Below are 27,932 nucleotides of genomic sequence, written 5' to 3'. Positions count from 1 at the left end.
CCCTGGGCACATTTGATCACACCGTCATAATTACCATCTTGACCCTTTTGGGCACCCAGTTGTGGACACACTTCTTGGATGTCAGACAAGGCTGGAAGAAGAGGAAGACTTCACATTCTTCACATATTAAGATATGTGAATGTGTTCTTAACATAATGACATATTATTCTGTTCAGTTAGTCTGTTATTCATACCCCTAGAATACTGCATCCAGTTTTGGTCACCACAATATAAAAAAAGTTGTTGAGACTCTAGAAAAAGTACAGAGAAGAGCAACCAGGATGATTAGGGGACCGGAGCCTAAAAGATATGATTAACAGTTGCAGGAACTGGGCCTGGCTAGTCCAGTGAAGAGGAGGACCAGGGGAGACAGGACAGCAGTGCTCCAATATTTGAGGGGCTGCCACAGAGAGGAGGAGGGGGTCAAGCTATTTTCCAAGGCATCAGAAGGCCAGACAGAGAATAATGGATGGAAACTGAACAAGGAGAGATCCAACCTGGAAATAAGGAGACATTTTCTAACAGTGAGAACAATCAAGCCATGGAACAGAAGTTGCCCTCAGAAGTGGTGGGAGCTTCATCACTGGAGGCTTTCAAGAAGAGACTGGACTGCCATCTGTCAGAAATGGTGTAGGATCTGCTTGGGTGGGGAGTAGATCTCCAAGGTCCCTTCCAACTGTAATATTCCTCAAAAGAGCAAGTCCAGTGAAGGCTAGTACAATCTAGTGCTGTTGGGGTTGAAAGGGCAAATGGGTTAGGCCATTGACTTTTATCTAAACAGGTTACACACAACCCGAGCCCTAGATTCTCATCTACTCACACAAACACACACACACACACACACACCTGAAAAAGCAGTGCCACGCTCTGAACTTCTCCACCTCTCTACAAGCCTCTCTCTCTCTTTCCCACCAATGCCTACCTTCTTCAATGTAAAAACGTTTCAGAACAGGAAAACCCAGTTTTAACACAACACACTGCACGTACATATTTGATATATTAGCTGCGGGGAAGGACTCTGATTAAAACAAGTCTCTGATTTTGCAAGGCTTCATGGAGTATCACCTGCACTCTCTCCTGTCTAACTAGACCAGGGATTTCAGCCACATAAATGTGGCTATTCAGAACCCTGGAAATGCCCTGTGGGGTTTGTGCACACAGCTGGCTGTGCTCAGGTACACGTCTTCATTAGCAGGCAATCCCAGGTTTTTCAGCAGTTGCTTTGGTTTCAGGTCCTCTTAAGTTCAATAAAAAGAAGGACCAGGGGCGACATGATAGCAGCCTTCCAGTATTTGAGGGGCTGCCACAGAGAAGGGGACACAGTGGCTCAGTGGCTAAGATGCTGAGCTTGTCGATCAGAAAGGTAGGCAGTTCGCCGGTTCGAATCCCTAACGCCGTGTAATGGAGTGAGCTCCCGTTCCTTGTCCCAGCTGCTGCCAACCTAGCAGTTCAAAAGCACGTAAAAAGAAAATGCAAGTAGAAAAATAGGGACCACGTTGGTGGGAAGGGAACAGCGTTCCATGAGCCTTCAGTATTTAGTCATGCCATCCAAATGACTACGGAGACGTCTTCAGACAGTGCTGGCTCTTCGGCTTTGAAACAGAGATGAACACCGCCCTCTAGAGCCAGGAACAGCTAGCATGGATGTGCAAGGGGAACTTTTACTTTTACCTTACACAGAGAAGAGGAGGTCAACCTGTTTTCCAAAGCACCCGAAGGCAGGACAAGAAGCAACGGATGGAAACCGATCAAAGATAGAAGCAACCAGGAATTAAGGAGAAACTTCCTAACAGTGAGGACAATTAACCAGTGGAAGGGCTTGCCTCCATCACTGGAGATTTTAAGAAGAAACTGGACAGCCATTTATCTGAAATGGTTGATGGTCTTCTGCTTGAGTAAGGGGCTGGACTAGAGAGCAGGGGTCTTCAACCCCTCAGGCCATGAACTGATACTGGTCCATGGCCTGTTAGGAACTGGGCTGCACAAGTTAAGGGTGGACAAGCAAAGTTTCATCTGCGTACACAAGGGATCCAGGTTGCATCCACTCCCTTAATCCATGGGAAAATTGTATTCCACGAAACCAGTCCTTGGTACCAGAAGAGTTAGACAATGCTGGACTAGAACCTTCCGAGGTCCCTTCCAACTCTGTGGTTCTGTTAAGGAACACTCTGAGGTTGAGGGTCAAAGCAGAGGGGTAAAAATAGGGAAGGCTGAATCCTGCGTTAGGTACATGGCCAGTCACTCACTGTGCTCTCCAGTTTAGAGTGAATGGGATTTGGGATAGTTAGTTAGGAATTGTGAGCTGTTCCCTTAAGGGAATGCATCATGGTAAATGTAGTTAAGGTATCCTGGGAGATGTAGTCCATGTCATGTGGTCACATCTGTAACCTGGATTGGTCACTGAATTTTTCCCTTGGTGGGTTGGGGGAGGTTTCCTCACTCTTGCCTCAAACCACCCTACCATGCAGTGGCTTCAATCATCATCATGGGGATGAGTTTATTATCTTTCTACGCCACAATTCAGATATACAAAGGATTGGACATTAAGAAGAACCTCGTCATCAATGTGAGTTGACGGGATGCCTGATGAACCAATAAAAAGATTTTGTATGGAGGCTTTGTGGAGTTAGTCTGTCTTCTTTATGCCATCCAAAGATTAATAAGCAGAACACTCACCCCGCAGACCTTAGGGCAAGGGCAAACCACTCCTGAAAGATGCTGCCAGGGAACTGTCCTACGTCGTTGCCAAGAATCAAGACTGACTTAAAGGAACACAGGCCAAGTTTGGAGATGGTCTTTTCCATCCAAAAATAACCAGCTAAATCACATTTTCCACTTAAAGCGGATTCTGCCAGCCAGTAATTCCCTGGGCTGCCCTGCCAGACATACCCAAAAAAAACACCAAACCATTTAGGAAGGTGAACTTTATCCTTCTCTCTAAAGGAAATGCTTCCAATGACAAAATGAATCCTTGGTTTACCTACTTGGGCTCATGCATCTCTCTGATCAAATACACTTCAAAGCAGATTGCACTCCTCAGTCAGATAATAACGATAAAATACACTAATTAATAATGCCTCAATTAGTCACCCTCCTTGCAGGCGCTGCTTCTGCCCAAATCCCTCTGTGTTCACGTCCCGCTGAACCAATTTCTGGCAAAGCACCCAGCATGGGGCTGATCTCCCCTCCAAAGCCAGAGAGAGAAGGGGGGGGCATTCGGGGCTCCAGCCCCCAGGGAGTCTTTTTACCTCCTAACACGGTGGTTGTGGCCCCCAAGTCTTGTCCCAACTGAAAGGGGCTAAAAGGTGGACACATCCTTACCTCAGTCCTTACCAGTTAGAAGATTTTGACCCTGCATTGGTTAACTTCATCTCAACATGCCAAAACCAAAATAGCTTTTCTGGGGATAATAAGAGTTTTGTGAGTAGTCATCATAATAATTGATCATATTTGTATGATAATTTTTTTTAAAAAAACCCAGCACTGGAAGCACATTGCTAAAGGTGCTTTGGGTTAATCCAGCAAAAATAAACATATACAATATTTGAAGATATATTTGTGCGTATGTGTAACTGTTGCCATGCAATAGCAGTAATGGCAACAACAATATGTGTGTGTGTGTGTAAATATCTCTGTGTGTGTGTGTAAATATCTGTGTGTGTGTGTGTGTGTATACATACACACATACATACCTACATACACACATACATACCTACATACATACATATCTCGAGAGAGAAAGAGAAAGAGAGCGAGAGAGCGAGAGAGGGAGGGACGGAGGGAGGACGGGCAGGAAGGGATGGGGGGCAGATTAGATGCTAAATTCTTTCCTGATCCTGATTTAAAAGCAGTTTCTCAACTCCCGCACAGATGGATGGACTCTTTTATTACTGGCAGAGTCACAGTAAGAATTTCTGTTGACATCAAGCATCCAAACTCAATTAGAGAGAAGAGAGGCTGTTTACATTTCTCATAAGGTAAATATAAATACCAGGCTGTTTCCATCTAGGGCACACACACACACACACCCGAAGCAATTCACTATTTGAGACCAGCTGGATTTCAATCTCGTTGAAAGGTTATGCCACCTTTTGCCTCCTCTCTGAAAAGGAGAAGGCTGGGCTGACATCGGAAAAGCAGCCTTTAACGCACGGCGAAGAAAATGTGAGTACACCAATTTGAAGGAAGTCAGCCTGGAGAGGAAAATATCACTCCAGAGCCAAGGACACTTCGGCAGGTGTTTGTCAACCCTGCAGACTTTTTCTCATAACGATACAATGGCATTCTATTGGACAATGTGACCTGCACTAAAAGGGGAGGGAGAATTCTATACTTTAGTTACGTGGCTCTGCGTGGAAAGTAGCTAGATCTGGTTTTGCCCTCACCCATGCCGAAATGGGGTACTCAATGAAGTTTTGCATTAAGTTTAAAAATATAACCCACTAGGAAAGAACGTAAAGAAAGGTTAATTGCGGCTAGCTTGGTTTTTTTTTTTTTTTTTAAATAGAATGGATGCAGAAATGATGATATAGAAAGTACGATGCCGAGCCTGATTTAAGTGCAAGTTCATTGACTCCACACAGAGCTTTCTTGCCAAATGCTGTGAGGGATGACCAGTATGTGTGTCAGATCAAGGAAATGGGAGCCATCACTGTGACACTGTTCTATGCTAACCCAGTTCTGCAGAGAAGATGTTTTAAAGCAGGAGTCTCCAACCTGGGCAACTTTAAGCGTGAAGAACTTCAACTCCCACAAATTCCCCAGCCAGCTGGCTGGGAAATTCTGAGAGTTGAAGTCCTCCGGGCTTAAAGTTGCCCAGGCTGGAGACTCCTATTTTAGGCGTTCGCATGCAGCGAAGTGCCCGTAGCAACCTCTTTTCCGTTCCACAAGCAGAGTAAAAATTGAAAACCTACATATTCAATACATCCGAGTTCAACTTTTCTTTTTTCCCCACTTTCTCAAAGAAAAAAAAATGTTTGCGGGGTGAAGGGAATGGAGTATAAGTGCCAATATACTCTGAAAATCCCAGATCTGTGCAAATAGCATTAACATTCTGTTTCCAAACTGCAGGAGAAACCAAGGTGGTGACAGAAAGGGAAGCCCTATTCTTTCCATTTCCCTCCCAAAGACCCCAAATTCCAAAGGGTCGACCTCAGGCATCTCTTACCACCCCAGCACTTGATGGTCCAAACTGACCCAGGACCTTCTGCCGTCCCCTGCTTGACCTTGCCAAGTGTGATAGGGACCCCTCAGGGGCGTTGAGCCCACTCCCAGGGAGGCAGATTTCTGAGCAAAGAACTCTCTGCTCCTGGATCAAACCGCAGCAGAAATAAAAGTCTAAACCCCACATTTCTTGCCACTGTTTAATCTCCTCTCTCTCACCTGAGTTCCCATCTACAAAAACCTCCAGAAGATGCTGAGAAGCAGCGAAATTCAGTTGCTCCGGGCAGGAACCCAAACCCCATTTCCCAGGGATCCTTCACCCAAGAAAGGATGGCTTTGTCACTTACCCGAGGCAGCTCATTTTTCTTTCTTGGTGCTCGGTCCCCACATCCTTGGAGGGAAGAGTCAAATTGGGCACTTTCCCAAGGTCTGCAAAGCGTATGGCACAGATTGGAGGGGAGGGGCTGGGGGGGCTGGGGAGGCGGCTGGGCCAGCTAAAGGGCCAAAGGCACGTGCTCGCTCCCCACCGCCAAAGAGACGGAGAAAATGTCAGCAAAGTAAAACAAAAAACCAGAAATTCTTAATTCTGGCTAAGTGGGTCGAAATCCACCGGAGCTCCCCAAAAGGAGGGGAAAAAATGAGGAAACAAGGATAACAATTACGGCAGAGAGTCAACTAATTCAGCCCTGGGGACAAGGGGGGAAAGGATGCATTTATCCAGCAAAGGGGGAATTTCATAAGTGCCACATCCAAGGGAGTCCCAAGCCCAGCAGCCAGGAAAAGTGTTGCAAGAAAAATCCCTCCTCCGCTCGTGCCAGAGGAGAAGGGGACTCCGAGGCCACAGCCTGCCCAGAAGGACAACAGGAGGGTCCTATCCCCTACTCCCACCCACCCCCCAAAAAGCAGCCAGGAGTAACCATCCAGTCAGGCATCTGCAGAAGCTCCTCGGCTTTCCCAGGGATTTCTGTACTGCATTGCTGGGTACCGAAAATGCGCTAAGGGAGGCAGAACCTGATTAACGCTCAGCCTCCTATGCATGTACACTCTGAGACTGATACAGACACCCTCTCCCCCCCCTCCCTTCCCCTCCCTCCCACCACAGAAGCAGCAGGGAAGTGTCCCAGTTCTTCGGCACAGAAAGCAGGCATGACAGCAAGGTTGCAAAGCAGCCTCAGAGTCGATCAAAGGGGAAGACAGATGCAAATATTCAGACGGACAGGTTGGCAGACAGGCAGATGCAGATACTCGGCTCCAAAGGGGCAATGCGACGCTACCTTTTTGTACAAACCATGCCCCGTTTCACAGAAGGAAGGAAAGATGTGGTCTGAGGCCAAAGACGGATAAAAACTTGAAACTGAGAAAATTTTGCCTGTTTTTTTTGTTTTAAACTTGCAAGGATGTTTCACTCTCTGGCATAGGACGAACGGAGGAAGTTAAAAGTCAATCAGCCAATCAGAATAGAGCTGGAAGGGACCTTAGAGGTCTTCTAGTCCAACCCCTTGCTCAAGCAGGAGACCCTATATCATTTCAGACAAATGATTGTCCAGTTTCTTCTTAAAAACTTCCAGTGATGGAGAACCCGCGATTTCTGAAGGCAAAGCTGTCCCACTGGTTAGTTGTCCTCCCTGTTAGGAAATTTCTCCTGAATTCCAGGTTGCGTCTCTCCTTGATTAGTTTCCATCCATTGTTTCTTGTCCTGCCCTTCTGGCGCTTTGGAGAATAGCTTGACTCCCTCTTCTTTGGGGCAGCCTCTCAAGTACTGGAAGACTGCTATCATGTCTCCCCTGGTCCTTCTTTTCTCTAGACTAGCCATGCCCAGTTTCGACAACCGTTCTTCCTATGTTTCAGTTTCCAGGCCCTTAATCATCTTAGTTGCTCTTCTCTGCACCTTTCCCAAAGTCTCGACATCTTCTTTGTAAAGTGGTGATGAAAACTGGATGCAGTATTCCTGGAGTGGCCTTACTACGGTTTTATAAAGTTTAGTTTCTCCATCTTCTGAAACACTTTGCATTCAGAAGGCTGGATGTCCTTCTGGAGTCCTTTTGGCCCCAGAAGCCTGGAAGGCGCCAAACACAAGTTCCTGAACACCCATGGTAATAAAAGACCATATCTGGCTATTTTCTTTTATAGTGGGGTTTTTTTTTCAGATTAACAGAGTTGGAAGGGACCTTGTAGGTCATCTAGTCCAACCCTCCCTGCCCAGGCAGGAGACCCTGCACCATCCCTGACAGAGGGCAATCCAGTCTCTTCTTGAAAGCCTCCAGGGATGAAGCTCCCACAACTTCCGAAGGCAACTTCTGTTCCATGGGTTGATTGTTCTCCCTATCGGAAAATGTCTCCTTATTTCCAGGTTTAAATCTCTCCTTGATTCCATCCATTATTTCTTGTCTGGCCTTTGGGTGCCTTGGAAAATAGCTTGACTCCTTCCTCCTCTCTGGGGCAGCCCCTCAAATACTGTCTCCCCTGGTCCTTCTCTCCACGAGACTCTCACCCCTCCACTTGAACAGCCATCATTTCTTGCCAGCATTGAGGTTCCTTATCTTATAGGGGTTAACATCTCTTTCAAAACTCAGGCTTTTGATGCCACCCAAAGAGTCCACAGACTGGTCTCAAATTATCCAGCTTCTATACAGCAACACCTAGATGGGTGTGCTTGGCTCTTGGGCGGGGCAAATGTTTTTGGGATCCTGCTACTATTGGCAGAACTTTATGGAGCCCACTGAGTTAAAGGTCTTTGTTTTCAAGGTCTACCCATAAAGGTGCATTGACCCAAAGAGAACTTGCCTGGTGATATCACATATAATAGTAATTTTAACCGTTCAGCTGTGTCCGAATTCATGGTGACTTTGTCTCCGTGTTACCTTGTCAAGCACTGACTCAGGATTCTTAATTTCTTCTCCCTTCTCAAAATGGGTTTAATTCTCAAGTGCTGATTAAAATAGAAGGAAGACAATTGGGATGCATGAAGGAACAATGAATCAGAATGAATCTGACTCATCACGGGCTAACTACTACTCATCCCACAGCCTGCTACTATGATGGTAACAGCAAAGTAAACCAACGTCATGTCTATTCAGCTTGGCCCGCAAAGGTCTTCAAACAAGTGAAAGCTCTTTTAGTACCTGGTCAACAAACTGAAAGCTTCCATTTTTTAGCATGACCACTTAATGGAGTGTTTGGAGCAAATATGGAGGCCGTGTAACTGAAGTTAATGAAACTTTTGTTCAGTGGTGGGATTCAAATTTTTTACTATCGGTTCTGTGGGCATGGCTTGGTGGGTGGGGCAGGGGATGGATACTGTAAAATCTCCATTCCCTCCCCACCCCACTAACCTGCTTTTCAGCTCCGTTCTCCTTGGCAGAGCAACCAAAGAAGACCCAGCTGACCAGCTGGGACTCGGGAGGCGGAGAAGGGATGGGGTTGGCGGGGCCAGTCAGAGGTGGTATTTGCTGGTTCTCTGAACTACTCAAAATTTCCGGTACCGGTTCTCCAGAACTGGTCAGAACCTGCTGAATCCCACCTCTGGCCTGCACCTGACGCATGCTGTGCGCACTTGCACAGCACTTGAGTAACGCAGCTGAGAAGTGGCAATCCGCTGTGCCACGCTCATCTGCTGAGAAGATATAGTTAGGTAAAGTACAGGGGCGGACAGGCAGGCCCACATGATAGTCACACTGAACCAGTTTGCTGCCAGCTGATTTTCAGAGCAAGGGGTTCGGCTGAACCAGTCTGAACCGGTAGAATCCCACCCCCTGGAAATAGGTCCGTCTCGGTTTCATTCAACTTGTACCAATCTACCCATCTCCAGGGGCTTCTTCGGCTGATGGGAAGGTCCACTCATCCCTCGTGATCCTGAAGAGCTACTGGCAAGCTCTGTCCAACTCTTTGGGCAACCGTTGGCAGCACCTTTTCAGCCAGACATATATATCCACAGGGTTCAGCCGAAAAGCCAAGATGGTGGCCAGGAGAGGGCGAAAAACGGGTGGAGCTTCAATTGCTGTGACACGGCTGCCATCTTGACTTGTTTGCCTGCCATCTTGCAAATACCCCTAACTGTCAGCTGTTTGGATGCCCCGCCATGCAGATAAGTCCTCTTCTGATGAACACACGTGGATTGGGCTCCCTGGAAATATCACTGCCTGACTGTCAAGTGCAGGAATACGGCTCTGCTTCCAAATGGCCGGAGCAACCCCAGGTTCCCCTCCTCCCTGGGACCCGAATAACTGCCCCAAGGAGGAAAATCCCCTCCTCCCTGCAAGAACCTTGAAGAAAGGCGGGGTCAGAGGCGGGATTCGGCAGGTTCTAACCAGTTCTGGAGAACCAGGAGCGGAAATTTTGAGTAGTTTGGAGAACCAGCAAATCCCACCTCTGATTGACCCCGCCAACTCCATCTCTTCTCCGCCTCCCGAGTCCCAGCTGGTCAGCTGGGTTTTCTTTGGTTGCCCTGGACAGGAGAATGGAGCTGGAAAGCAGGTTAGTGGGGTGGGGAGGGAATGGGGATTTTGCAGTATCCTTCCCCTGCCACACCCACCAAGCCACACCTACAGAACCAGTACTAAAAAATCTTCAATCCCACCAATGGGTGGGGGGGAGGGACTAATGCGGAGGTGGGCTGCTTGTCCTTAAGAAAGACTTCTCTTGGGACCAGGGATTCTATCCCCAAGGAAGCCCAAAGGGGTCAGTGCCTACAGGCCAGGCTTCTGGGCCCCTTTAGGTCACTGCTCTGTGGGGGTTTTCACAGCCTGGTCTGGGGATGTTGCGGGGGCTTTGCCCCTCTAGATACCCTCCCCAGTTTTGGAACTGCAAAGACGTCTTTTTCCAGCAGTCACACGCATGTCTGACTGGGCTGGCTCGAGGTCAGGCGCTGTGGGGGTCATTTGAGGCTTTCAAGAAGAGACTGGACTGCCATCTGTCAGAAATGGTGAAGGGTCTCCTGCTTGGATGGGGGAGTTGGACTAGATGATCTCCAAGGTCCCTTCCAGCTCTATTCTGAATTAATTAAAGTGGTGGGAGCTTCATGACTGGAAGCTTTCAGGAAGAGACTGGGTTGCCATCAGTCAGAAATGTTGTAGGGTCTCCTACTTGGGCTAGATGCCCTACAAGTTCCCTTCCAAATTTTTTAATCTGTTAATCTGGCGCTCCCCCAGACCCCATGCTTCTCTTCACCCTTTCTGTCACCACAAAGCTGCTTCCCACTGATGGGTGGAAACGAGGCAGGTTGAGTGCATGGGGGGCACTGGAGGTTCAAGAGCCCCTCGTGGTCTTTGGTTCTGTGGTTTGCCTGTCGTGAAAACGGGGCTGAAAGCCTTCTCTGCACAAGCCCGACAGGCAGGAGCTCCTGAGAACTGAACTGAACAGAATTCTTTACTGGGCAAGTGTGATTGGACACCCAAGGAATTTGTCTTGGTGCAAATGCTCTCAGTGTACATAAAAGAAAAGATACATTCGTCAAGAGTCAAGAATCATCAGATGCAACACTTAATGAGCGTCAGAGGGCACAATAAGCAATCAAATCATACTAGGAAACAGTCAATATAAATCATAAGGATACAAGTGACAAAGTTACAGTCCTACAGTCACAAGTGGGAGGGGATGGGTGATCAGGAGTGATGGGAAGATTAATAAGTAATAGTAGTGCAGACTTTGTAAATAGTTGGACAGTGCTGAGGGAATTATTTGTTTAGCAGAGTGATGGCGTTCGGGGGGAAACTGTTCTTGCATCTAGTTGTTCTGGTGTGCAGGTCTCTAAAGAGTCGTTTTGAGAGAAGGAATTGAAACAGTTTATGTCCAGGATGTGAGGGGTCTGTAGATATTTTCACAGCCCTCTGTTTGACTCGTGCAGGATACAGGTCCTCGATTGAAGGCAGGTTGGTAGTAATTGTTTTTTCTGCAGTCCTAATTACTCTCTGGAGTCTGTGTCTGTCCCGTTGGGTTGCAGAACCAAACCAGACAGTTATAGAGGTGCAGATGACAGACTCAACAGTTCCTCTGTAGAACTGGATCAGCAGCTCCTTGGGCAGTTTGAGCTTCCTGCGTTGGTGCAGAAAGAACATTCTTGGTTGTGCTTTTTTGATGATGTTTTTGATGTTAGGTCTCCATTTTAGGTCTTGTGATATGATAGAACCTAGAAATTTGAATCCTGGGACTGAAATGAACCATACACATTTCTCCTTCTCCGTCACAGCCTGTCTATCTTTAGAATGGATGGGCGAGACAGTCCACCTTCCTGTCTGGAATTCTCTGACCTGAACATCCAGTCAGCTGCAGGAAAGGGGAGGGGCTGTTATTAAGGGAGATTACAGCTGGCAAGGAGGGTCTGCAGCGGGCCAGCCTGGGGGCTGAGATTGCTGGATAATCTTTGCTCCCATCCCCTCCCTATTTCCTGGACAGGCTCCTTCCCAGTTCTGTTCCAGGCACCCACCAGCTTTCCCCCAACACATTCTGGGGTGACCATAGCTGGGGCCAGCTCTGCCCTGCATTTTCCAGGTCCTCCTATTCAGGCAGCCTGCCTGGCCCATCTTCCAGGCTGTGGGGCAGAGAGCCTGCATCCCAGAGTCCATTTTCCAGTAATACCAACCTATCATCCAAAGCAAATTTGCTCAGCCAGTGACCCCAAACTTCTTTCTGAATATTACAGCCAGGGGCGGGATTCTACAGGTTCGCACCTATTCGCTAGAACCGGTTAACATTCTAAGCAGTTCGGAGAACCGGTTGTTAGAGGAAATTACTGGCCTAATCCTGTAAGGAAGGCTGGAAGGAAACATTCTGGGGTTGATTACAGAAACTGCCTCTCCGTTAACCCTTATTACATTTTTGGCAGGACTAGACTTCCTGTCTCTGGAACTTCTCTGGAGTTTTTTTCCCCCTCCTTTCCTGGTACTTTGCTTGTGTGGAGGGACCATTCAAAGTTACAGTGGCACTGAAAAAAGTGCCTTATGACCGTTTTTCACTCTTACGACTCTTGCAGCATCCCCACAGTCATGAGAGGCCAGGCGAGGAGATGCGTGCCTCGATGTGAGTGATGTTGAGTTGGCCACACCCAGCCAATAACATGACCACCAAGCCACGCCCACCACCTAAGCCGCACCCACAGAACCAGTTGTTAAAACATTTGAATGCCACCCCTGATAACAGCTCTCAGGAACGATTCTCCCTTGACCTACCAACCTACCTACCTCTGTCCCTTTGAATACATACTTTATTATGCTAATTGACCAATGAATTTTATGAATTGAAGACTTCATAAAAAGAATAGAATTGTTAAGCACGGGAAGCCATGCCGTAGGAAAGAGAGCAACGAACTCTCCGCAAGAGAACGGGGGCCCCCTCTACTGAAGAGAAGGACTAGGGGAGACAGGAGAGCACTCTTCCAGTATTTGAGGGGCTGCCACAAGAAGAAAGGGGTCAAACTATTTTCTAAAGCACCCAAAGGCGAGACAAGGCATAATGGATGGAAACTAAACAAGGAGAGATTCAACCAGGAAATAAGGAGACATTTTCTGACAGTGAGAACCATCAACTCATGGAACAGAAGTTGCCTTCAGAAGTTGTGGGGCCTTCATCACTGGAGGCTTTCAAGAAGAGACTGGACTGCCTATCTGTCAGAAATGGTGCAGGATCTCCTGCTTGGGCAGAGGGGGGTTGGACTAGATGACCTACAAGATCCCTTCCAACTCTGTTATTCTAAAATTGCCTTCAAGTCTAAGACATGATCTTCAGCCGTAGGTGCTCCTTGGAAGACCCTGGACCAGCCCCTCTCCCTGTTCAGCCCCAGAAGCATAGTAGTCTAGCAGAGAAGGAGCTGGACCACAAGGTCTCCCTGGGTGTGGGGGGAGGGTGTGAAAGCACCTGTGGAGACAGGCACCCAACCGGTGCAAGGGAGCAGAGCAAGCCCAGGAGAGGGGGCATTCAGGGGGTATGGTGGAGAGCTTTGATCAACCACCTTGACCATTTTGCCCCCTTGCCAAGGAGAGAGAAGAGCCATCAGGCGAACTTTCTGAAGCTGGGGTCTCTCCGCGGGCTGCAGCCCCAGGACGCCCGCAAAAAAGCAGCCCTACCTGATGTGGTCCAGGAGCAGCCGGTGGGAGTCCTCGATGAGGAGGAGGGAGAGGGCATGAGCCAAGCAGTCCACCTTCCGCTCGGCGGCAAACTGCTTGAGGGAGGTGAACATCTTCTCTCTCACTTCGGGCTGGTCAGCCAGAATCTCCTGCACCTGTGTAGAAAGCCATAGATGAGAAATGGCGGCATTCCCAGGCAGGGGTGGGCTTCAAAAATTTCACCAAGGGGTTCTCTGCCCGGTGGCTGGGTGGGCGTGGCCTAGTCGGCCTCCTGCATCGTGGCAGGAGTGGTGTTTTTGACCTCCCCGGGCTCCGGAGGCTTTCCTTGAATCTCCAGGATGGCGAAAATGGCCTCCCCATGCTCCGGAGGCTCTCTGGATGCCAGAAACAGGCCCAATTCCGGCCTTCCAGAACTTCGGGGAGGCCTGTTTTCTGCCCTCCCTGAACCCTGCACTTTCCTGCATCCAAAACGGGCCACCTGGGGACTCCTCGGAGGGGCGGGGTGGGCGGGGCCAGCCAGGGGTGGAATTTGGAGGTTCTCCAAACTGTGCAGAATCTTAGCGACAGGACCTCCCAAACCCTTGCAAACCCCCAGCAGGCCACCCTTGCTCCCAGGCTGTCTCACACCCCTCCGTACCCGGTCATTGGCCTTCCTCCTCACAGCAGGGAGCCAGTCAAAATTCATATTAGCGGTCTGCGGGATTTAAAATGATGAGTTTGGTGGTCCTTGAGGTCCAAAAGGTTGGCGACCCCTGCTCCAGGTGACCATTATATGGCGGATTTGCCAAAATTTGGCAGTTCCTTCTGGTTTTCAGCAAAACCGTTGCCGTAGCCAATCACTGGTCAACAGCAGCTTAATGACTGCTGCAGAAAAAGACATAGAATTGGGTTGGTTGTACACTCAACAACCGGACCGGTTACGACTTAAAACTGTCACGGACAGCCTCCATTACCGTCGTAACTTGAGGACTGCCTGTATTTTTCCTCTGCACCTGATCTGCTTTCTTTGAATCTCTTGAACCAAGAACCTGAACTGCAGCTGGGTCAGTGCCAGCGAATTCCCCGTGATTTGCAAACTTCCCTTCTATTGACACCGTTTTAAAATGAATTTGCCTTTTTAGCAGCTACCTCACTCCTCTGATTCACACCTGGGCTGCATTGGTTTGTCTGGGGTTTCATTGTTTTGTTTTCAGTCCTCCACCTTAAGCCTCTCGAGATTGCCCGGAATTTTGCTTCCGTTACCTGTCACCCTCCGTTCTGTGCCATCCACATGTTTGATAAGCAACCCCTTGCATTTGAGCCTATGAGGTTAACATCAAACATTAAGAATTGGAAGGTACCTTGGAGGTCTTCTAGTCCAACCGGCTGCTCAAGCAGGAGGGAGACCAGACAAACCTGTTCACACCCAAAATGCACACATACACATGCATCCCAGTTTAAATCCGGCACTGAGACAGTGGGTTTCTGTGTGTGTGTCTGTCTGTCTCTTTCTGTGTGTGTGTGTTTCTGTCTGTCTGTCTGTGTGTGTGTGTGTGTGTGTGTGTGTGTGTGCGTGTGGCTCGCTGTGTGGCTCTCTCTGCATCTCTGTCTCTCTTTCTCTATCTATGTGTGTGTCTCTCTGTCTCTCTCTGTCTCTCTGTGTGTGTCTCTGCCTGTCTGTTTGTCTCTGTCTCTCTCTGTGTGTGTGCGTGTGGCTCGCTGTGTGGCTCTCTCTGCATCTCTGTCTCTCTGTGTGTGTGTGTGTCTCTCTGTCTCTGTCTCTGTCTCTGTCTCTCTCTCTCTCTCTCTCTCTCACACACACACACACAGAGGCTTGCCCCACTTTTGATGCTCCCCAAAGGCAATTCTAGCCTAGATCTTGCAACCACAGGACCCCTGCCTTCCCTTTAAAGCAGGGGAAGACGATTGGGACTGAAGCCCCGAGGAGACCTGGAGATTTCAAGGTTGCTGCATCTGGAGCAAGGACTGCCTGGCGCTCTACCCACCAGTGATGAAACTTTTCTTTGAAAGAGAAAATTACACCCATCGTTTCATCCCAAGGACAAGCCAAGGAGGCTTCAGACTGGTTTGGCTCTGATGGTTAAAGACACTGTGGAGAAGGAATCTTTGCATGGGAGAGTCTTCTGCTGCAGGCCAGCACCCCTCTGCCAGGGTGGAAGGCAAGCAGGGAAATGCCCTCAAAACAAGGAGAGGAATTGTCTGTAGAGATTCTCAGTCATCCAGTCTCAAAGGTGCTTTTTCAAAAGGCAACTGCGTTCGTATTTTTTTTTTCCCTTTGAGGAAGATGTTTTGCTTCTCATCCAAGAAACTTCATCGGTTCTGGCAACGGTGGGGCCGATGGAAGGATTACTTCTGACAGGATGGGGCTGGAAGGATGGTATTTCTTTGCAATCCTCTGGTTGTTAGTACTCTCCCTGAGAGCTCTTGAGGCCACTTGGGGGGGCGGTTAGTGGGGTGGTATGAGAACCCTAACCCAGAGGGCACAGATAAACCCTCAAGTGACCTCAAGAGCTCTCAGGGAGAGTGCTAACGACCAGAAGACTGCAAGGACATGATCCTTCCAACCGCCCCCTCCCCATGAGATTCTTCTGGACCACCTGTGGGAGTTAGGCTTTTTCTCCCTTGAAGACAATGTTTTGCTTCTCATCCAAGAAGCTTCATTGGGTCTGACAGGATGTTGGGGGCGATGGAAGGATTACTTCTCTTTTATATATATATATATATAAATTTTATTAAACAAACAAAAAAGAAAGACATTTAAGAACAATGAACGTGGTGCATACATCCTGACACACACTTGTTTGTCTTATATCATTAAATAATAAATATAGAAAACAATACAAATTTACATATATACATAAGCTTTAGCCATCTTTGATATTCTTGTTCCTTCCTTTTTTCAACCAGTGGTAAAACTTCTCCTGAATTTTATAGTAATCAGATTCGGTCTAATTTTTTAATTCTAGAGTTAATTTATCCATTTCTGTGCACACCCAAATTTTCCTAATTACTTGCATCTCATCTGGCATTTCATTACCTTTCCATCTTTGGGCATGAAGCTAACCTCGCAGCTGTGGTGACATGGATTATTAAGTATCTTTGTATCTTTGTTATATTCTCCCACATTAATCCCCAATAGAAAAATTTCAGGCCGGAAGGATTAGTTCTGACTGGATGGGGGAAGGGTTGGAAGGATCCTATTTCTTTACAGTCCTCTGGTCATTAGCACTCTCCCTGAGAGTTCTTGAGGTCTCTCGGGGGTTCATCTGTGCCCTCAGAGTTAGAGTTCTCCTACCACCACCCCACTCTCCCACCCCACTAAACCCCAAGTTTCCAGTATTTCTTCAATATTATTGTAACTCTTGTCCTGCAGCAAGTTGGCCTGCAGCGAGTTAGAATAGAATAGAATAGAATAGAATAGAATAGAATAGAATAGAATAGAATAGAATAGAATAGATATTGGATGAAGAATAGAATAGAATAGAATAGAATAGAATAGAATAGAATAGAATAGAATAGAATAGATATTGGATAAAGAATAGAATAGAAAATAGAATAGAATAGAATGGATTGGATTGGAATGGAATAGAATAGAATAGAATAGAATAGAATAGAATAGAATAGAATAGAATAGAATAGAATAGAATAGATATTGGATAAAGAATAGAATAGAAAATAGAATAGAATAGAATGGATTGGAATGGAATGGAATGGAATAGAATAGAATAGAATAGAATAGAATAGAATAGAATAGAATAGAATAGAATAACCGAGTTGGAAGGAGTCTTGGAGGTCTTGTAGTTCAGCCCCCAGATCAGGCAAGACAACCTATACAATTTCAGACAAAGGCTTATCCAATCTCTTCTTAAAACTTCCAGTGTTGAAGAATTCACAGTTGTTCCACTGATCAATTGTTCTAATTGTCAGGAAATTCCTCCTGAGTTCTAAATTGTTTCTCTCATTTATTAGTTTCCACCCGTTGCTTCTTGTCCTGCCCTCTGGTGCTTTGGAGAATAGCTTGACTCCCTCTTCTTTGGGGCAGCCCCTGAGATATTGGAAGACTGCTATCATGTCTCCCTTAGTTCCTCTTTTCCTCAGACTAGACAAACTCAGGTCCAGCAACCGTTCTTTATGTTTTAGCCTCCAGTCCCCTAATCATCTTTCTTGCTCTTCTCTGCACTCCTTCCAAAGTCTCAACATCTTTTTTTACATCGTGGTGACCAAAACTGGATGCAGTATTCCAAGTGTGGCCTTACCAAGGCATTATAAAGTGGTATTAACACTTCAAGTGATCTTTATTCTATCCCTCTGTTAACGCAGCCTAGAACTGTGTTTTTTGGCGGCGGCTGCACACGGCTGACTCATATTTAAATGATTGTCCACTACAACTCCAAGATCCCTCTCACAGTTACTACTATTGAGCGAGGTACCACCTATACCGTACCTGTGTGTTTTGTTGGCCACAGCAAGTTGGCTGCGACTAGTTGTCATAGATCCCTCTGCTTATGCCTTTCACTTTGTCCTCCTCAGCTGGAGGACTTCTCTCATTAAATCTCACCCGGATCTGTTTCTGCTCAGTGTTTAAGGCTCCCCTAGTTTTTATCCCTTGCAGTTTTGATCATTTTCCTACCTTCCTTCTTATTTTGTGTCCTTTGCAAGAAAATCAGGCCCCGAAATCAGTTTTATTTGTCCCCTTATGTTCATTGGCCCATGGCATGATTTATCACCAAAGCCCTTCAGTTTCCTACATAGGATAAACCGTCATTCTCCGTGCAGAAAGTTCAACTGAGTTGCATTTTACATTTAAAAAGAATGATTTCCACTGGTGAAATGGGGCTTTGATTCCCCAAAGTGCTACTGATCTAAAAAGAGAAATTAATCTCTTCCACAGTCGTATTAAAAGAAGATTCCAGTGGGGAATTGCACAATTAGAAATGATCGGGGTTTTTGATTCTGTTACTTTGGGGACAGAACAAACACGATCGTTTCTCCATCGCACTAAGGCGGTGCTGATCGGCACGCAACGAAGTGCTAATTGCATTGTCACAATCTGGGGTGCCTGCGTTTCATTTACCCAGAACTTTAACAATTCTGCAACCTGATAAAATTAAATCCATATCTTGTATATCTGCCACATTCCGCCAATCCGCAAAAGAGATCCTATATCAGAGGTCTCCAAACTTGGCAACTTTAAGATCTGTTGTCTTCAACTCCCAGAATTCTCCAGCCAGCTCTGACTATCCCATTTCAGACAAAGAGTTGTCCAATCTTTCTTAAAATCTTCCAGTGTTGTAGCATCCACAACTTCTGGAGGCAAGCCGTTCTATTGATGGATTGTTCTAACTGTCAGGAAAATTTCTCCTTTAGTTCTAGTCCCAAAGGTGCTTTTTTCAAGAGGCAACTGGACTTTCTGTTTTTTTCTTTAAAGATGTTTCGCTTCTCATCCAAGAAGCTTCTTCAGCTCTGAGAAGCTTCTTCTCATCTTCTTGGATGAGAAGCAAAACATCTTCTAAGAAGAACCAGAAAGTCCAGTTGTCTCTTGAAAAAGCACCTTTGGCTCAACCATGAACTGGATGGCTGAGAATCTCCATAGACGTCTTTAGTTCTTGGTTCCTTCTCTCCTTGACTCCTCTCCTTCCACCCATTGCTTCTCGTCCTGTCTTCAGGGGGTTTGGTCCCTCTTCCCCTTAGATCAGGGGTCCCCAAACTTGGCAACTTGTGGACTTCAACTCCCAGAATTCCTCAGCCAGCAAAGCCGGCTGGGGAATTCTGGGCATTGAAGTCTACAAGTCTCAAAGTTGCCAAGTTTGGAGACCTCTTCCTGAGAGGTTGGAAGGCTGCTGTCATGCCACCCCTAGTTCTTCTTTTCTTCTTATCCCTACCAAGCCCAGGCTGGTAATGCAGCTGAATTTCTGTCCCTGCCTGGAAACCCGCGATGGTTTCTTCCTCTCCCTTCTCACACCTTCCCACAAACGGCACCTTAGGGCCTCTGGATACCCTGGCGGTAGCTTGGAATCTGCTCAGCTAATCTGCAGGCAATCTGGCAAAGCTCTTCCTAAGAGAATGGACTGGTTAATACTGTAGGCTGGAAAGAGAAGGAGGGAAAATTGCCACAGATCCATCCCTGGGGATTGGGGATTCGTGCAGGATATGCTGCTGCCCCTTATGAATGAATGGTCCTTTTGACCACAGAACACAGGCTGAAAGGCAGAGGGTTTGACGTTGAGTTCTTCTTCCTCCTGAGCACAAAGAATAGAGAGAATCTGCAGCTTCGCCAGACATTTCCTTATTATTTCAAAACAATAAGTACACACATAGCTAAACCCTACTCAGCATGCAAGAAGTCTCCCTGATAGTCTTAAAACAGAAATAAATACGGGGCAGCGAATTGCAGAGCCTCCAATGTGAGGCTTCCTCCGACGCCCGTTTTTGCAAGGTCACCTCAAAGGCTGCTTTCAGCACCAACATCTGAGCCAGACCAGAGGAGTGTTGCACCTTCCTCCTGATTAAGTTTCAGGCACAATGGACAAAGAGGACAGGTAGATTTTTCATATTATTCTTGTCATATTGGAGCATCCACACGAGCTAAAATCTAGGAACAGCTTCGTGGCAAGAACAAAATCAAATTAAAAGATGGAGGAAGGAGACCATCCAGCAAAGAATAACAGTAAAGGAGGGTACCAAAGATGCTTTTTTCAGGAGGCAATGGGACTTTCTTGTTTTTTCTTTGAAGATGTTTTGCTTCTCACGTGGGAAATGGAAGGACTTCTATTCCATTATATAATATAAATCCTTCTCTTCCCCATTATCCTGTCAGAGCTGAAGAAGCTTCTTGGGTGAGAAGCAAAACATCTTCAAAGAAAAAACAAGAAAGTCCAATTGCCTTTCGAAAAAGCACCTTTTAACAGATTAACAGAGTCGGAAGGGTCTTTGTAGGTCATCTAGCCCAACCCCGCTCCCACAACTTCCAAAGGCAACTTCTGTTCCATTGGTTGATTGTTCTCACTGTCAGAAAATTCCTCCTTACTTCTAGGTTGAATCTCTTTGGAACAACCATGACCTGGATGACTGAGAATCTCTACAGAATTAAAGGAGGGTGCGGCTGAAGGATACAACCTCCCTTATTCTACTTGGAGGACCCTGAATAGGCTGAGGGTTGGAGTCCCTTAGTGTAAGACCACCATGCTCAAGTAGAGGCTCTTAGCGGATAACAACACACTGTGTGAATGTGGAGAGAGGCAGGGCCCACCTGCTAGTATGTCAGCTACTCTACCAAGAAGCATGTATTGATAGGTCTTATTTTTGGCCAACGACAAAACCAAGAAGATGGCTTCATTCTGGCAGTTTAAATTTGATCTAGACATGGAAGGAGGATGAGGGGGAGAAAAAGAAGAAGGGGAGGCGGAGGCGGAGGAGAAGAAGAAGAAGAAGAAGAAGAAGAAGAAGAAGAAGAAGAAGAAGAAGAAGAAGAAGAAGAAGAGGAAGAGGAAGAGGAAGAGGAAGAGGAAGAGGAAGAGGAAGAGGAAGAGGAAGAGGAAGAAGAAGAAGAAGAAGAAGAAGACAAGGATCAACCACTTGTGAAATCTTGCCAAGACAATTATAGTTACTCATCCAGGCAGTCACTGGGAGTCAAGGCTGATTCAAAGGCACCAACAAAGAAGAAGAGTACTCCAAAGCACCCTTTGGAGATCAGATCCAAATCCTACATGGTGGTTGAGAGCCAGGAGGAGGGAGGTGGAAGCAGGGACTGGCAAGGAGATGTGAGCTGCCTTCCTCAGCTCATTCATCATCAGGCTTTCCATCTGCCAGGCTTGCTAAGATATCCTGCAAGCCAAAGAGCTGACAGTGCGCCCAGGCCCTCGGCCTTTGGGCTACCCAGACCACTTGCAAGTGTAGGGGTGCTGCCTGTGGTTTGCTCTTCTCTGCTTGCAGAGTAGGGGTGCTGCCTGTGGCTTGCTGTTCGGGACAGTCAGAAAGAGCAATGGGCGTCTCTTAGGTTCAGGGGTGGGCTCCAAATATTTCAGCAACAGGTTCTCTGCCTGGTTGCTGGGTGGGCGTGGCCATGGTGGGCATGGCCTAGTGAGCCTCTTGCACCATGGCGGGGGTGGAGGGTCCTCGAGCCTCCAGGAGGGCAAAAACAGCCTCCCTGGGCTCCGGAGGCCCTCCAGAGGCCGGAAACGAGCCCATTTCCATACTTCCAGGACTCCATGCGGACCCTGCACTTATCTCGCATCCAAAACCGGCCACGTGGAGACTCCTGGGAGGGGAGGGTTGGGAGGGGAAGGATGGGTGGGGCCAGCCAGAGGTGGGATCAGGTGGTATGCCAAACCAGCCATAAAGTTAACAACATAGCAGCCCATCCCTACTTAGGTTACCATCCAAGAACTTTGAAACCTAATTTTAATACAATTGTAGGAGATGACCAGGCTGAACCCGAGGGAGGAGTCAAATGTGTCATCTGTCCTGAGTCCTTTCGCTCCCACATGAGTCTTGGGCTGTTTCTAGTTTTTTGGAGCAAATTGGCTTTGCCAGCTCAAATTTGCAAAATAGCCATCCTTTCTCACATAAAGCACATTTTTGGATGAAATGGTTTGCATAATAGGAAATCAAATAAAGTATATTTGCATAAAGCAAGGGAAATCTGCAGGGATTTCCCGACTCAGCCATTTCTAGACTGAGTGTTATAATAAACATGCACAAAAATAGCCCAAAGTCTGAAATGAAGAACTTAAGTTCCACAGGCAAATGGTGGTTCTCATCATGGTTATCTCAAACAGAATGTGGTCCCACAGTAAAGCCACTCACACTAAATTAAAGTTGTTTTTTTCTGCTTTTGGTGTATTTCCTCTCCAAGGCCATAAAAATAAATTGTTCCGAAATAAAACTGCATTTATTTATTTTTTTGCCCTCAGTCGGCAACAGTTTTATAAATTGTGACATAACCTAGTTGGCTTTGCTTCACCATCCAGCGGCAAGCAAGGAGGAAGTGGGGGGGGAAATCAAGAATGGAATGGAATGGAATAGAATAGAATAGAATAGAGTAGAGTAGAGTAGAGTAGAGTAGGGTAGGGTAGGGTAGGGTAGGGTAGGGTAGGGTAGGGTAGGGTAGAGTAGAATAGAATAGAATAGAATAGAATAGAATAGAATAGAATAGAATAGAATAGAGGACGGAAGGAAAGGGAAGGGAAGGGAAGGGAAGGGAAGAGAAGAGAAGAGAAGAGAAGAGAAGAGAAGAGAAGAGAAGAGAAGAGAAGAGAAGAGAAGAGAAGAGAAGAGAAGAGAGAACAGAATTAAGAATGGGATGGGATGGGATAGGATGAATGAGCTAGAAGGGACCTTGGAGGTCTTCTAGTCCATCCCCCTCTGTAAGCTACAATCTATGCCCTTCTTGTTTTTTTACACACCTAGTGTGATACACCCATTTCTTAGTCTATGCCAGGGATCACCAACCTTTTGGACCTCAGGGACCACCAAACTCATAATTTTAAATCCCACAGACCAGAGACCCTGGGAAAATCCCCCCAAAAGTCTGCAGGAAAATTCCCCACCCCATTTACCTACCGATCGTTCATTCTTTATTTGGGATCGCAGGATGCCATCTCCAGCTCCGTTCTCAGGGGGAGAGAGAGAGAGAGAGACTTTGGGCTTCATGCAAAGAAAGCAGCGGAAGCCGCAGAAGTCTTTCTTTCTCTCCCCCAAACTCCGCCAGGAATGAGTCTTTGCTGGTGCAGCCTCTTGGAGCAGGAGGCCTTGCGGGGCCCCAAAGACTCATTTCTGGTGCAGTTTGGGGGAGAGAAAGAAAGACTTTTGCTGCTTTCCTTGCATGCAGCCAAAAGCAGAAGAAGAAAGAAGCGGAAAGAAGCAGCCCGGCGGCCAGGCCAGGCCAGGCAAGTGGGGCGAGCTCCCCGATTCCACCCTTTCCCCCCTCCCCTCATTACCTCGTGTTGTTCGCAATGCAAGCGATGCAAGCCTTGTGTTCCCGCGCAGCCTGGATTAATTGCTTTGGGGGTGACATTTCCCTGCGGACCACCAAAATTTCCTCACGGACTACCAGTGGTCCCTGGCCCACTGGTTGGTGACCCCTGGTCTACACTACTGTCTCACTTGGCCCACAGGTGTTCGCCTTTCAGCCCCTCCACTGCAGACCTCTGTGCTTTCCACGGCCTTTATGTACAGGTAGTCCCCGACTTAACGACCACAATTGAGCCAAAAACCTCTGTTGCTAAGTGAGGCATTTGTCAAATGAGTTTTGCCCCATATTACAGCCTTTCTTGCCACAGATGCTAACAACCGCAGTTGCTAAGTGAGTCGCATGGTTGTTAAGTTAGTCCTGGCCTCCCCATTGACCTTGCTTGTCAGGTCACGAAGGGGGAATCACATAAACCCCAGGGCTTTGCAACCGTCATAAGTATGAATCAGCTGCCAAAGGTCCATATTTTAATCATGGGATTATGAGGATACTGCCATGGTTGTAAGTTTGAAAAATGGTCATAAGTCACCTTTTTCAGTGCTACTATTGTCGACTCATAAAATATTTCTTTTTTTTTCCAAATTTTTTATTTTTAATAACAAACATAAACAAACACAAACATAGACACAAAACATAAAACCATATTTTCACTGTACAGTGTGTCAGTCAGTACATATCTTCTTGTGCACAATATCAACAGTCTTTCCCTTCTAAATACATTATTAAAATTCATATTATATAGATATGCATATTATATTATCATTAACTACTTATTAGACTTTAATTATAAACTGCATCATCCTTTTCAAGCATTTCAATTTGTATATATCTCAATTGAGATATATCATTCATTTCATTATAATCAATTATAACATCATTGTCTTTATTATTATACTGTATTTATATTGTATTATATTTTATTTCCCTATTTTCTTATTTAACCATTGATCAAATAAGTCCCAAATTTTATAATACTCTTTGGCTTCTTGATCTCTAGTTGCTAATGTCAATTTACTCATTTCTGCACAACTCAAAAAAATATTTCCATGGTCTTTTTAGAGTTGCCAACAGAAAGGGAGGGGGAAAAGAGGATTTGAAAGAGCAGTGCAGCAGCTTGGAAATCGAAAGTGCATTCCATAAATAGTTTTTCAAAGATAGTAACTTAGGTGACTGAAATTTCTGCTGCACAAATATTTCATTGGAGAATATGAATTATGATACACCAAGGGGGTGAGGGGAAACCAGGGTCAAGGGTGACAATGAATGATGTGTCTCAGAGTCGGCTACACCCAGGCAACTAAACCAAGTGACTCTGGGCAGCTTACAATTCTAAAAACCATTGAAAAGACACTGAAACAATAAAACATCCATCCAATAAATAAGTATAAACAGCAGCTGGGTGTCAACTCATAAAATATTTCCATGGTCTTTTAGAGTTGCCAACAGAAAGGGAGAGGGAAGCAATGCGGCAGCTTGCAAACTGAAACTGCATCCCATCAATGTTTTCAAAGATAGTAAGTAGGTGACCGAAGTCTTTGCTGTGCAAAATTCTAACTGGAGAGCATGATTGATGGCTCTTGGCTATGGATGTGTCCCATTGGAGAATATGAATTATGATACACCCGGGGGGTGGGGGAAAACCAGGGTCAAGGGTAACAATGAATGATGTGTCTCAGAGTCGGCTCCACCCAGGCAGTGCCGGACATGTTAACTCCCAATAAATCCTTTTGAAGTTTTGGCTTGAGACTCATGATTTAAATGCGGGGTAACTGCCGGAATTCTTACAGTTAGCCAATTGAGACACATCATTCATTGTCACCCTACAGGTAGTCCTCAACATACAACAGTTCATTTAGTGACCATTCAAAGTTACAACAGTGCTAAAAATGTGACTGATGACTATTTTTTATACTTACGACCATTGCAGCATGTCTGATTAAAATCTAGGTGCTTGGCAATGGACAAATATTTATGACAATTGTACTGTCCTTAGGGTCAATTGTCATGTGACACCCTTGTATGACCTTCTGACAAGCAAAATCCATGGGGAAGAGCCAGATTCACTTAACAACCGTGTTACTAACTTTAAAATGGCAGTGATTCATTTAACAACACATTAACAGAGTTGGAAGAGACCTTGTAGTCATCTAGTCCAACGCCCCCCCCGCCCCAAGCAGGAGACCCTACACCATTTCTGACAGGTGGCAGACCAGCCTCTTCTTGAAAGCCTCCAATGATGAAGCTCCCACAACTTCCGAAGGCATATTCTGTTCCATTAGTTGATTGTTCTCCCTATCAGAAAATTTCTCCTTATTTCCAGGTTGAATCTCTCCTTGATCAGTTTCCATCCATTATTCCTTGTCTGGCCTTCAGGGGCCTTGGAGAATAGCCTGATCCCCTCATCCTCTCTGTGGCAGCCCCTCAAATATTGGAGCACTGCTATCCTGTCTCCCCTGGTCCTTCTCTTCACTAGACTAGCCAGGCTCAGTTCCAGCAACCGTTCATCGTATGTTTTAGCCTCCAGTCCCCTCATCATCCTGGTTGCTCTTCTCTGCAGTTTTTCTAGAGTCTCAACATCTTTTTTATATGGGGGTGACTAAAACTGGACACAGTACTCTAGGTGTGGCCTTACTAGGGCTTTATAGAGTGTTAGTACCTTCCTCGATCTTGATTGCATCCCTCTGTTAATGCAACTTAGGATTGCATTAGCTTTTTTGGCTGCTGCTGCGCACTGCTGGCTCGTATTTAGCTGGTTGTCCACTTTGGCAAGAAAGGTTGCAAAATGAGACAAAACTCACTTAACGAATGTCTGACTTAAGAAGAAATTTGGGTCTCAATTCTTGAAGGCTGCCTGTGGGGAAGTCAAAGAACAGGGCCCTTCACACCTTCCAAGCCCCAAGCCAGGGTCCATAGCCAAGATTTTAAATCGCTGCAAGAAGCCTTCGCTCCTGATTCCCCACAGCCCCACAATCGGATTCCGGGCATCACTTGTGACTTACCTTCTTGCTGAACTCCCGAGCTTTCTGCCTCCTTTCCTGATGCACGGCGTCTGCACTCCGGATAAACTCCTCCACGCTGCTGCTAGCCCACCGCTGAAGCCGCCCCAGCCGCAGCAGCCCCAGTCTCAGACCTCCCTCCCGGCAGGATCTCATTGCAGCAGCCGCATCTTCATAACGATGGACGTAAATGCCATCGACTTCCAGGATGTAATCGCCCTCTTTGATGCCCGCTTGGGCAGCCGGCGAGTCCTGAGCCACGCTCTCCACCTGCAGGGGTTCACCTTCGTGGCAGGTCAAGGTAAAGCCAACGTGTCCCTGCAGCCCCGGGGGGAGGTCCACCTGCTGGAGGCGGGAGACCACACCAATGCTCGGGGGCACGTTCTCACACTGCCTGGCCAGGATCGCCAGGGCGTCGGCACTCATGGAGGGAACAGGCTGCCCCTCGATCTCCAAAATCTGGTCTCCGGGCTGGAGGCCGGCCACTTGGGCGCTGCTGCCTTCCTCCACAGCCACGATGTAGCAGGGGCCATTTCCACGGATCTTAAAGCCAAACTCCTCCGGCCACCCAGCATTGGTGGCAGGCATGACTGGAACGGGAAAAGGGGACACATGGAACAATCAGCCATTCACACCAGAGGTGGTATTCAGCCGGTTCTGACCGGTTCTGGAGAACCGGTAGCGGAAATTGTGAGTAGTTCGGAGAAACGGCCAATCCCACCCCTGACTGGCCCCCCCCCTCATCTCTTCTCCGCCTCCCATCGAGTCCCAGTTGATCGGCTGGGTCTTCTTTGGTTGCCCTGCACAGGAGAACGGAGCTGGAAAGCAGGTTAGTGGGGTGGGGAGGGAAGGGGGATTTTGCAGTAACCTTCCCCTGCCACGCCCACCAAGCCACGCCCACCAAACCATATCACTCCCACCAAGCCATGCCCACAGAACCGGTATTAAAAATTTTTGAATACCACCACCGATTCACACACACACACACACCCCAAGCAAAAGATAAGCCATGGATTGCCATGCACGCTATATCAGGGGTGTCCAGTCTTGGCAATTGTAAGACTTGTGGACTTCAACTCCCAGAATTCCCCAGCCAGCTGGGGAATTCTGGGAGTTGAAGTCCCCAAGTCTTAAAGCTGTCATGGTTGGAGACCCCTGCACTATATCTAAAACTTCCTTTGCCACCTGACTCCCTGGCACCTCTGCGTTTCACCCTCCTTTGGTGTCCCACGCCAGGCATTCTCTTGTTCTTCCCACAGCAGAGGCCTCGTAAGATTTTGCGCTGACAAAACCAAATAGCCCCATGGTGGCTATTTCCAATGGCATCTCATCTCTAGGAGGAGCGGGAGAAGATTGGGCCTGTTTGAGTTTTATTTTAGTCACAAATAACTCTATATTAGGGGAGCCCCTTGGCTATGGGGTGCAGTGTCTGGCCCCGTTACTCTGTGTCATAATATATGTGGGTACATACATAACTTTGTATTTATTTATTTATTTATTCTGTCATGGTTATGTAGTATATATTGGAAGTTGTGACCCTTTGAGAGCTGTATGCAACAAAATTTCATTTTAAACTATGCTGATTTGTGCACATCAGTGGCTCATTGGCTAAGACACTGAACTTGTCAATCACAAAGGTCGGCAGTTCAGCAGTTCGAATCCCTAGTGCAGCGTAACAGATTGAGCTCCTGTTACTGGTCCCAGTTTTTGCCAATCTGGCAGTTCGAAAGCATGTAAAAATGCAAG

General features: G+C 46.9%; 1 protein-coding gene across 4 annotated transcripts in view; it reads right to left on the bottom strand.

Moving 5' to 3' along the window:
• Positions 1-26,864, bottom strand: part of GRID2IP (Grid2 interacting protein) — a 92,516-nt gene extending 65,652 nt beyond the window's left edge. For 2 of the 4 annotated variants that reach the window (XM_087912621.1, XM_087912623.1), the window contains exons 1-2: positions 26,190-26,864; positions 13,221-13,375 (exon numbers count right to left, since the gene is read on the bottom strand). In XM_087912621.1, the coding sequence (XP_087768747.1) occupies positions 13,221-13,375; positions 26,190-26,774 (740 nt within the window). In that variant the 5' untranslated portion in view covers positions 26,775-26,864. Of the gene's footprint in view, positions 1-5,510; positions 5,619-13,220; positions 13,376-26,189 lie in introns of those variants that run through there. The other 2 variants (XM_087912620.1, XM_087912624.1) reach the window with 2 other exon arrangements.
• Positions 26,865-27,932: the final 1,068 nt, after the last annotated feature.

The sequence above is a fragment of the Pseudonaja textilis genome, chromosome 14 (genome assembly GCF_049901715.1).
Source record: "Pseudonaja textilis isolate UNSWEBS1 chromosome 14, rPseTex1.2, whole genome shotgun sequence".
Lineage (NCBI taxonomy): Eukaryota > Metazoa > Chordata > Lepidosauria > Squamata > Elapidae > Pseudonaja > Pseudonaja textilis.
Note: the sequence above shows the minus strand (reverse complement) of the source record. Positions and strands in the feature narration are given on the sequence as shown.